Source organism: Camelus dromedarius, chromosome 6 (assembly GCF_036321535.1).
Source record: "Camelus dromedarius isolate mCamDro1 chromosome 6, mCamDro1.pat, whole genome shotgun sequence".
Lineage (NCBI taxonomy): Eukaryota > Metazoa > Chordata > Mammalia > Artiodactyla > Camelidae > Camelus > Camelus dromedarius.
The window spans coordinates 43,427,490-43,439,682 of record NC_087441.1 but is presented as its reverse complement, the minus strand read 5'-3'; the positions used below and the strand labels follow the sequence as shown (position 1 = coordinate 43,439,682).

General features: G+C 37.3%; 1 protein-coding gene across 3 annotated transcripts in view; it reads left to right on the top strand.

Annotated features, from left to right (window-relative positions):
- RPF2 (ribosome production factor 2 homolog) overlaps positions 1-9,201 on the top strand; it is a 37,246-nt gene extending 28,045 nt beyond the window's left edge. For all 3 annotated transcript variants that reach the window (XM_010991993.3, XM_010991991.3, XM_031456160.2), the window contains exons 9-10: positions 2,406-2,550; positions 3,286-9,201. In XM_010991993.3, coding sequence (XP_010990295.1) covers positions 2,406-2,550; positions 3,286-3,462 — 322 coding nt within the window. In that variant the 3' untranslated portion in view covers positions 3,463-9,201. The remainder of the gene's footprint in view (positions 1-2,405; positions 2,551-3,285) is intronic.
- The last annotated feature ends 2,992 nt before the right edge of the window (positions 9,202-12,193 follow it).

The window sequence follows — 12,193 nt, the reverse complement described above, 5'->3', positions numbered from 1 at the left end:
TTTAACTTTGCTTGTTTTTAAAGAGTCAGTGTCTACTAGTTTCTTCATTTTCCTTAGTCTGATCACAAAAATCCTTTATAAATTCTCTTATTATTTCCCCAGGTTGTTTTTCAAAGGATTAACAATTGATGATTTTAGATTCTAGATTTCACTGTTAAGAACTATTAATAGAGAGAAGAAATATTAGCCCCAATGCCAGAAACTATATGCAGAGAACTGAAAATTGGAGAAAGTGTCCTTCTATTTTTTAAAATATATTTTTATTGAAGTATAGTCAGTTTACAATGTTGTGTCAAGTTCTGGTGTACAACACAATACTTCAGGCATATAGGAACATACATATATTTGTTTTCATATTCTTTTTCACCATAAGTTACTACAAGATATTGAATATAGTTCCCTGTGCTATACATCCTTCTATTTTCTATGAAGTAGAAATAGAATAATAAACATACTCAGTGAAGTGATTAAGGTAAGATCATTCACACAGACAGTATGGCACGGTAATTTCATTCAATAAATAGCAACATATGTAGTTACGTGTAGTTATTTGGAAATAATCTTAATTTTATATACCACTCAAAATATTACTTTGATACATCTATCAAAATTCATCCAATTGTACACTTGAAATACGTGTAGTTTACTGCACAGTAACCATACCACAATAAGGGTGTTAAAAAGGGGAGGGGGAAGGGTATAGCTCAAGTGGTAGAGTGCATGCTTAGCATGCACAAGGTTGTGGGTTCAATCCCAAGCACGTGCTCTAAAAATAAACAAGTTATGCCCCCCCCCAAAAACCCCAAACCACAACAACAACAAAATTAAAAAATTACTTTGTTAGGAGGACGCTTGCATAAATAAAGAGGTACTTGGGTAATCTGCCAACCATCAGGCATGGCATGAACTGTTCTGGATTGACAAATTTTCCATTTAGCTGAAAATCAGCATTTTAAGTGGTAGAAAATTTTTTCATTGAAATTTTATTTATGCAGTTTCTTAAGCAATCTACTGAACCCGAGATATTAATCAAGATTTATCTTGATGAGAGTTCTGCATGATAAATGTCATTTATTTGGAGGTACTGAAAATGTGGATGCAAATTCAGAAGGACCTGTGATTTAAGAGTTAAATGGTCCCTGCAGAGGTAGGCTTTGAATTAGCTATTAGGGAAGATCCCATGATGTCAGCCAACTTTAGCCTCTACTAGTGTTTTCCCCTCCAGTGAGCCTGGGACAGGCTTTCTCAGGTCTCTTCTGGCACCACTGTAAGGAGAGTGTACTAAGGGCTTTTGATTAGGTTCTTTTACTCTGCTTCTTTCCTTCATGTCCCATGTCAGTATTTCTTTTATCTTTTACAGTAGTATCTGTTTGTTTGTTTGTTTGTTTAACATTTTTGCTCTTTACATATCCTAGGCTGTGGGGGGTGTTTTTATTTATTTGTTTGTTTTTTGTTGTTCAGTTGGGTTTAATTTACTGTGTCTAATACAGCGTATCTATCATTATGACACTTCCCATAGCTAGTAAATATCCCTCGCATGAGTGGACTGTGTTGGTTGGTCTGCATGCGACGCAGGACTGTTAATGAGCTTTTGCACCCTCACTCCTGCTTCCTGGTGTTCACGTCTCTCCTGTGTCTTCCTTACTCCGCTTTCCTCTCCTGTTCTCTCATCTCTCATGTCAACTATTGCCTCTTTACACTCCAGCTTTTATGTGAAAAGGCCGATCTTTTTAAACATTATTATTCAGTCCTTTTTTTTTCCATGTGGAGATCTGGCCACCATAACAAATTGAGTCTTTCAACTCAAATAACCTTCAGCTTTTTGAGCTGTTCTTGTGGTATCACTCACTAAAAGAATTTGTGAGAATCTCTTTTTTTCCCACTGTATCCCTCATATGTTCTCAGATCCAGTGCTGTTTGGACATATGGTATCCAGAAAGTTGTGGTTTTATTATTAAGATTTTTGAGTTCATTCCAATCTATAGAGAGCAGTAAATGTTCTGTGGAGAAAAGTTGATGCTGAATGGGTCTTAGAGAAAAAAGAATTTGTTAATCATGTAAATATGATGTTTCAAAGACCTAGTTAAAATTATTTTTATTCTTATGTAAGATGAAGAAGTAAAATCAAAGGATTTCATTTCTTAGAAGAATTGTCTGTTTCATTTGCTGTTTCTCAACAGTGTTATATACTTTTGGTTTTGATTTTTAAAAATAATCAAACCAAAGAATATACTTGGCCTACATGTACAAGTATTTAATAAGCTTAGCCTTTCTAAATATTTTATATTATTTATGGAACTGATTTTTGTTCTCTTGAACATGGGAACAAAAATATTTGGGGGCAGAGTGGGGATGGGACTTTTATCAAAGTCAGAGCAACATTTCTTTTTTACTGTTTTGTAAAGGTTGCTGTTGAAGAAATCTGGCTGCAGAACACCACGAATTGAACTGGAAGAGATGGGACCCTCACTGGATCTGGTTCTGAGGAGGACACACCTAGCATCAGATGACCTTTATAAGTTATCTATGAAAATGCCCAAAGCCCTCAAGGTACATGACTTGCAGATTGATGCAATGTTTATTTATATACTCCAGTCTTATTCCCAAAAAGGATTTGTGCCTTATTACGTTAAAGAACATACATAAAGAGATTAATAAGGTAGATAAAATTAGACTATCAAAGCCAAGGAAAGAAGGAAGATGCAAATATGCCCACTGTAAAGGATAATAGAATTGTAGAAACCAGGCATCCGGTGTTGCTGGGAGTTTTCTGGTAGCCAAGACTGCCAAAAAGTTTTCAGCCAAAAAGAGAATCATTTTGGGCATTGTGAGGAGGGATTTAAGCATAGGATGTACTACCCGGGTGCATGCATAAAATGGATTTGGACTTTTGAATGGTTTTAAAAAAACAATTAGAAATGGCATCTCTGGAATGCCAACAAAGATGGAAATGATAGTCACAATTCCTTAAGCTAAACACGGGAAATTCTCTCAGTGCACGATATTGTTTAGGGTACTGTGTATTAATGCTTCTCAAAGTGTGGTCTGACAGTTTACCTGGGAATTGTTAGGAATGCTGAATCTCAGATCCCACTCTAGTTTTGCTGAATTAGAAACTGCTTTTAAACAAGATCCTCAAGTGATTTACATGTATACCTAAGTTTGAGAAAAAGGCCTTTAAGGCTATAGACTCTGTATTTCCATTGGTGCTCACCAGTGGAAATTGATACCAGTTCCTGCTAGTAGACACCATTAAATATATATTTATATATTCTTGTTTCATAGCCAAAGAAGAAGAAAAATATCTCTCATGATACTTTTGGTACAACTTATGGAAGGATTCATATGCAGAAGCAAGACCTAAGCAAGCTACAAACCAGGAAAATGAAGGGGTTAAAGAAACGACCTGCTGAGAGGATAACAGAAGACCAGGAGAAGTCAAAGAGAGTTAAGAAGAATTGATGGAACTTAGCCAATAACTACAGTTTAATTGTAGTCTTTACTTAAGAGAATTATCAAGCATCAGTTATTTCTGAATTTCTTACAAAGTTTTGTTTTATATTTTTATAACTTGATAATTTACCTAAACTACATTATGTATATTATGAACAATAACGTACTAGTATTAGGTTGAAAGTTATCTTCTTACTTGAAACTGTACCGTGGTGTGCCATTTTCTCTCTGTGATATGAATTTCCCTCTCATCCCCCACCACACACATACACAAAGTCCCCTACCTCATTGGGTAGGTGAGTGAGGAGGGATCTCCAGAACAACCACTGGTATTAGAGAATTTTGGATTAAGCTTTAGGTAAAGGGAAGAAGTCATGGAAAGTTGAAATGGTCCAAAGTAACTGTATACACACTCAGTACCTGGAGCTACCTAGAAAGTTGAACCCATATCACAAGACGTACTCACAACCTGAATGTATTTTTTTCTTTCCTGTTACTTTGCCTGAATTTCTACCAATTAGAGATTTGTTTTGAGATTTTAAGCTTTTTGTCTTAAAACACAGGTCTGAAAGAGATGCCCAGTACCTGATCATTGATATATTACTTTCTACTGATTATTTTAAGAGATTTTGCTACTAAGTGGAGCCCTATCCCCTTTCTTTGAAGAAAGGAAGTTTGATAGGGATAAAAATGAGGAAGGAAAGATCAGGTAAGTTTTAAGACACAGGACACTTTAGGGCACTGAGCAGCTCTAGGCAGCTAGAGGTCACATGAAGGCCCTGGGTGTTTGCATACCAAGTAGGAGTAAGCCAAAGCCAAACAGCTTGTTTTGAAATTTTCTTGAAGACTGGCCCTGTGCCTAGGATAACTGGGAAGAGCTTTCTACTTCCTCATCCTAGTATTGCACACTTGTTTTCCCTAAATGTAGAATTTAGTTTCCTTGATTGAGTCCCTGGCAAAGAAGCTTCTTTATACAAGTGTAAGCCGATTATGTTGTAAAAGCACTAACATACATAAACCATGTGTTATATGATGTAGAAATGCTTTTGTTTTCAGTTCCACGTTAAGGAGCTCCTTAGTGCCTATGTGTGCATGCATTTCTGAGTTTGCTGACACTAAGCAAAAGCTGGAATCTCAGTTTTACATTCTGTATCCTTTCCCTTCTCTTAGAAACTCATTCCTTAGCCTTCCCTCTCCAGCCCCTCCAGATGGCTAATATTCTCTTCCCCATAAAAATGGGAGCGCTGATATCACTCATTTACACTTAGTGCTTGATTATACATTTAATCAGACTACACAGTTCTGGATCTGAAGTAGACATTTGCATTTTATGTCTAAATGGGGAGATAGGGCTAAATTAAAATGATTCATATCCTGCCATCTGCAGGTAGATGGACAGTAGTTGGGGAGACAGGCAGTCAAGAAAGGGACCTCAGAAGTGGTTGCAGTCCTTCCCCAGTGGCTCCCCTTGACTGGTCCAGCTAACACGAAGATAGTGATTCAGGAGCTGAAGCAATGGGACCTTCTCGCCAACCACTTCCAGGAAGGGTCCTGACACACTGTATGGTTGTTAGCATGACTGATGCCATCTTGGGCCCCATCAGTTCCTCCTGTCCTTCAACTGACCCTTCCTAGGGCTGTATTGTGTAGTAAATCTCTTCTGTTGTCAGGGGAATTGTAGTTAGTAGATGTTGTTTAATGGTCATTAGGTCCAGGAGGCCTCTGTGCTGTTATTCTCCAAACAATGATGAAGATCTTTGCTGACGTATTCCTGGCGCCCGTGAGACTGGTTACCCATTTGTAAATCTTGTTTTAGGAATGCACTTCCTGTCTCTGAGCACGTACCCCCATACCCTAGGTTAACTATAAAATTGTCCCAATGGCAGCAGCAAATGCTTCCGGATGTCACCCACCCAGTCCCATCCTGTGAGTGAGCTACTCTATAATAAGCTAAGCCATTGATGACGTGGAGCTGCCTTCTTCATTTTTCAGCCTCAAGATACCGTCTCAGTTTGGTGGGTATTTTTCATACCATTTGTCCCAAAAACACACACCTTGACCCCTATCAGGAAGATCTACCCCAGCAATTCAACCAATCTTGATATAAAGGTGACCACGTTTTCTGCAGATGGGATGTTGTCTTAAGAGTGGTTTTTTTTTTTTTTTTGGTTCATTTTAATCAATAACTCTCTCATTTGAGATTTGGTAATATCATCCTGTTTTCCTATGTAATTTTTAAATTTCTGATAATAGTGTCTAATAAGTATTTGGATGCATCTTCATAAAAGAAGTACTATATAGTATTACTGAAAGCTAGTTTAAAGCTTTTTGTTGTAGTTGCTCTTGAGCCACCATTTATGTCACTTTTATGGGGAGTGCATTTTAATTTCCATTTATCCTTGGACTTCAGAACACAACATATGTAGATTGGAGAATATATATTCATTTCAACAGAGGTGCTAAATTGCCTATCTTAAGTTTAACTTTGAATTTTAATAGTTGAGGAAAGCAGGTTTTTTTTAATGTATATACCAAGTATCTTGTATTTTCTAGGATGTTAATACTAATACCAAACTATACGTGATTTCATGAAATTTAGTTCCTTTTTTATAAGTTAAATGCTGGTATTCGTTTTCTTCGTATTGAACATAATCCAAAGTAGAGAGATTATTACCCAAATCAAAAGAGAAAGGAGAGGGAAAGAACTTACCCCAAATTTAGTTTGTTTTCAATTATCTGATTATCCAGCTGCTTCTGATCTTTCTTTCCTTTCCCTTTTATTTTTAGCCATTTCTCCTCCCCTCCACCTAAGGTTGAGGCCAAGAAAAGATTCACAGAAGCTTTAAAATGGAAGAAGTTAAAACTACTAAAACCACTGCTAAATTTGACACACAGGGAAGGTCTGTCTTTTAATGGAATTTCAGGTATCAGTACTTTGTCCGTTATAAAAATAAGAGCCAGCAACAATACAGCGTCTTCATTTATGTCCTTAATGCACTTTTTTTAAAATTACTTTTTTGGGAAGAGGTAGTTAAGTTTGTTTATTTATTTCATTTATTCATTCATTCATTCATTCATGGAGGTATTGGGGATTGAACCTAGGACCTTTTGCATGGTAAGCAGGCTATACCACTGAGCTATACCCTGCGTCCCATCCCTGCTCTGGTAATGCACTTTTAATACATCATAGAAGTAGTCAAAACATCCCAGAGCTTCATTAAAGGCATGTGTATCCTAGTGTATATTACATTATGAAACTGTATAGAATATTATTCACATCCTTTTAAATAAGCTACTGTCAACAAGAAGATAAATTGGGCTTGGTGGCTTGAGGTTTATGCTAGTTACTAGAAGAAAGTCAGCTTGCTTTTAAATGTATATTGTTTTCGGTAGGTAGGTAGAGAGAGAGAGAGAAAGAAAAGAAAGAAAGAGAGAGAAAGAAAAAGGAAGGAAGGTAGGAAGGTATGTTGTTTTCCTCTCATACCAACAACTCAAGTGATTCAAGTTTATAAACAGCAAAGATATCACTGTGTGTTTCCTGTACCAGCCAGAGTGGGCCATGTTATGCCATGTTAGGAATTTTAACTGTGCCTTGGTTGAGTTGGAGCCATTTTGTGCTTTTCTCAACTCAAAGCCCTTAGGGAAAAAGTTTTAGAATACAGCATAAATGTAAGGTAGATTTTTCTTTTTAGATAACCAGCATGCATTTTAACTCTGTTCGTATTCTGCTTCTGCCTTTAAACAACTTCCCTCTCCGTCCCCTAAACCATTGCAGTGCCCCACCAGTACCCCTTCATACTCAAGCATGGGGAGAAAGATCTGGTGCTGTGCCGGTCAGGGCCTCTGCTACTTAGTGGGGCTGGGGCCTGTATGAAAGAAGGTGAAAAAGGGGGAAATGGCAAAGCTGCTAGAACTCAGCAGCTGGGGCTTTTGCCAAGCAAAGATCAAAGCCCCTGAGCTTTTAAGTTCTTTACTGGATTGGGATTGATTCCTTAAACTAATAACTGCCTCAACCAGAAGCAGAGTGGCAGCTGTTGCCTCTGTGAGGCGGGCCCTCCTGCTAAGCTGGAACCCAGGGCTGCAGAGGCACGAGCTCTGGGCACCAGATCAGCGGGTGGGAGCTGCACCCAGAGTTCAAGTTGAGCTAAAGTGGACGCTGTGTTCAGGGAACCCCTCTGTCCTCAAACAAAACATGGCATGCAGTCTCTAAAAGAGGTTCCCGGAGGGCAAAGCACAACCTATTTAAAGTATGTTTTAAGTGGACTTGGAAGATTCACATTCATCACTTGTTTATTTTCCCAGTCCCTTAACTAGTTCCCCAGAGTCAGCTGACAGAGCAGATGGCAAGGTGATCTGAGTAGAAACATCACTTTAGATGACAGCCTGTAACAGGGCTTCTAGCTTGGCCGCTCAGAGGCAACCCGGGTTTATGGCACTGGGAGAAAGAGTGCTAATTCATTGCTGTCCCCTTAGGCCCCATTTCCATCATTTGGCTCATCACTTAAAGCTAGTCTGTGTCACAAATGAGTTTTACACCCAGCACCTACCTCCACATAGGGAGACCTTGGGGAAGGATTAAACTGCATCTTGAAAAATCAAAGATCAAGTGGTGTGGGGGATCCAAAAGTAGAGTATGTGGGAGGGAAGTGGGCAGTAAAATGCTGGGAGGTGATGGGGCAGCGGGGTGGTGGTGGTGACATTAAAAGAAACTGTCATCCTCTCCTGATGATCTGAGCTGAGCCTTCAGCTAATATTTAAAAGGACAAGGCCGCAAAGACAGGGCAGAAAACCATGGGCAACATCAGTTTGTGGTATGGTTCTCTAAGAGTGATGTTAGAAATGTTAGTTCCCAGCATTTTTCCAGAAATGCAAAGGAAATAAATGAAGCTTTGTTTTGTTTTGTGGTGGTAGTAGTATGACAATTTTTTTTAAAGGGGGCCTGATAAGGCAATTCTGACTAGCTGCCAGAATTCTGTGATTTCCATGCTTAGAAAGTGAGAGTAGCAGAGCCGTCATGGTTGAGAAGTGGGGCATTCTACCCTCAAGGGGGTGAGATGTGGTATCAAAAGCACCAGACTGATTGAAATTACTTGGAGCCTCAATCCAAGAAGAGGAACATTGGCTAACCTTGAAGGAATTGTGAGGAAGTAGAGGGAGGCAGAGGTAGTTATTTTCTAGATTTGGTTCTGGCAACATTTGGGGAAGAATCATTACATAGGTGTCTTGTTAGCTCTTAGAAATAAGGACAATCATTGCTAAGAGCCAGTGTGGGTTCCCTGGGAGCTAAGAGTGTCAATTAATCCCATTTCTTTTTTGAAAAGAGTACTTGCCTGGTACTAGGATAGGGGAGAAATCATTCACTCCAGATTTATCAAGCATTATTATGTTTCAGGCATTGTGCTAGAATAATGCTTTACATTGTATATATTTACAGTTTAGAAAGCATTTTCTTTACATTTTTAATTTTTCTCCTGATTATAACAAATCATTTTTTTTTTGTTATTGAAGAGAAAGTTGCAGAGAAGAAGATAAAAGTCACATGTAATTTCACCATCCAGAATGCCACTATTAACATTTTACTGTATTTCATGCCACTTTAAAAATACAGGTTCTTAAAATAAGAATATGACCTTATATTATTTTGGAGTTCTACTTTAAAAAAAAAAGTAAACTTTTTAAAGTAAAATATTTTGAACTAATACCCACAAACGGGTAAGTGGTCAGATGAGTAAATGCAATGAATTTTTACAAAGCGAATGTATTGTTATAACTATTATCCAGATCAAGCAATAAAAGTATTGTCAAGACCAACAAAAGCCCTTTGTACCCCCTTCCATTTTTAACCAGTAGTAGTAGGGTTAACTGCTAGGTACCCTGCTCTTTAAAATCAATATTAGATTATAAGCATTTTCTTGTCATTAATTATTTTTTTGAAAACACTTTTTTTTTCTTTTTGAGTCAAATCTCCCACCATCTTGGGCCTCAAGACCTACTGGGAGTTGAATCTTCCACCATCTTAGTGTTAATTGCTGTGTCATTCCTTGAATGGCTGTACCCTGCCCTCCTTCCCACCCATTGCATTCTCCCCTTAAGAGATTTTACTCCCATAATCTTATGGGGTTGCAGAGGGGTGATGAAACAACTTCCAGGTTGAGTAGGGGCGTTGACCCTGCCTATCAGGGAGTAAAAATCTCTGAATTCCTAATCTAGGGGCCCCAGAGGCAGGACAGCCTTTTGTTTTTGTGTCAGGGTCATATGGACAGGAATCCTTGCAGAGCCATCATCTGATGTTGGACTGTTGTAACCCACTTTTTCCACTGACTTCTGATGAAGCTTCTTAAAGATAAAGCACCTTTGTAGCAGCATCTCAACTGTCTATAACGACAAAAAACTTAAAAGTCATGGTCAAACACCTGTAATTGATAATGAGACTTGTTTGCAACTACTAAAATTATGGCTGATTATATTTAACTTAACATACCAAATAATCCTAGTTAATTTAATATCTAAGATGCTTCAGGGTTCCTTTAAGGCATCTCAAAATTAGCTGGAGCTTAAAATTGGGAGCTTAAAATCCCAATTATGCATAAAACTCTTTTCTCAGTGTTTCTTTTCCACAAACTTTCTTTTACTGAAAACACACATCTTATTTTTCTACTATTAGGGAGATGTTTCCTTTATTATTTTAGTAGCTTTAATTACATACATTATAACTTTAACCCTTAAAAACCTTAAATGTCTGGCAAAAACCGAGAAGCAAGCCATTGTGAATTGGTTGTCATATTAGTGTTTCCTGACTGGAAACTTATACTTTAGTGTAGTGTTTTGTTTTGTTTTGTTTTGTTTTCTCTAAGAAGGCAAAGATTGGTAAACTTAGACCTACCTAGCAATTAATGTTTTAATATTTTATAAATGACATAGATAGTGAGGTTTTTTTAAACTTAGTTTTAAGTACCAAAATCTGGAGAGACAATTTTAATTAGACATTTCCAAAACATAATTACTCCTCTAGTCAAAGCTCTTATTTTGTTTATTTTTCTTTTCTTGAAAGGTTTTTTTTTTAACATGAGTTACTTTTCTTGTTGACAAATTTGTAACAGGTATAATAAAGTCTTATTTGACCTCTAGAAAGCCTAGGTACAACATAAGTATTATACTTAACATTGATGACTCTACAGACATGTTTACATTAATTAAACCAGCAAGTTTAAGCTAGCTTCAATACCAATACCAGAACTAAATACTTTCTAGATAACATGAACCTGAAATTCATTTTGGCCGGTTTCCTTTATATTTTTGAGTATTTATATAAGACTTAATTTCCTCTAAGCCAATTAAATAGAGCTCTTTTACCATTTAGTTTTGCCAATATCATACATCTATGACATACAAACATACAGAGACCTTCTAGTCTCCACTTTAAAATTTTAGCCATGAATCAGATATAAAAATGTAAAACTCATCAGTTAAAAAAAGAGGCTGGATTTAAATTGAGTTTCTGGCAGATAGAACAAATCAAAATTGCCTGTCTAGATGGGAAAACACTATTTTTGATAGTACATACTATTTGATTATATGGATGTGTTAAAATGTAGTCATTCTACTATTGGGCATTAATGTCAATTCCTTTTGGTGTTGTAACATTTAATGTAATATATATCTTCTCACACAAGTATCTTTAAAAAACATTTTCACATGTTGATTTCATTTGATATTTAAAATATCCTGTAAGATGTATAGTGCAAGGTAGTATATATACTTAGGCTCAAAAAGATTAAGTAACTTGTTTGAAGTTACACAGCTGAAAACAGTAAAGCTGGAAATAGAACCCCTGTCTTCTAATTCCTAGTCTAGTGAATTCTCAACAAGACATCTAAGTCTGTCAAAGTATTCTTGTGATTCAAATGGAGAAATGGGATGTAACTAGAAAAGCTTCAGGCCAATTCAAGGTGATTTGAAGCACCAGTGTACCCAAAGAGTGATGAATGACAAGTAAGTCTGTGGTATCTGCAAAGGAAATCTTTATTAGCAAGCCTCAGAGCTCTGTCCTTGACCTTTGCACCTTAAACAGTTTTATCTTCCACCTGAGTGAAAATAGGACACATTTGTTAAATTTTTGGATGACACAAGCAGTGAGAATATTAGAAGACATAAATGTAAAATACCTTGGCAGTCTTGGAAAGTGGATTGAAGCCAAAAGGAGAAATTTAATCACATAAGTGAAAATTTCAGTACTTAGAGGGCAAAATATTGCTAGAATAAGGGAGAGGTAGTTAAATAGTTAGGAAATGACCCAGGAGACATACCCAATGCCAGTCATCAGTGTGAGCAGATTTCTAGAAATGTTCACAGAAATTTAAGTTGCACTGAGAGAAGTAGAACATTCAGGCTGACTGAAACAGTATACATAAGACAAAGTCTGGAAACAGCAAAGCCTGGTAGGAATGTACAGCAATAAAAAGGTGGAGTAACAGAGGCCCACTGTACTCTAATCTGCTCAAACCCCGTCTGCAGTGCTGGTTCTAGTTCTGGGCACACCCTTGGAGGAACTTGAGCTACCTGGAGTGTGTTCAGAAGGTGGTGGTGAAAGTGATGAAAAATCTCTAAACCTTGCCGGATCAGGCAGAGATGATTTACCAGGGGATTGTGAGGGGAAGGCATTCACTGAACAAAATTTGTTTTTATCAGCTTAATTGGAAAGTAATTTATGCACAATGAAGTACATCCATTTAAAGTGTAT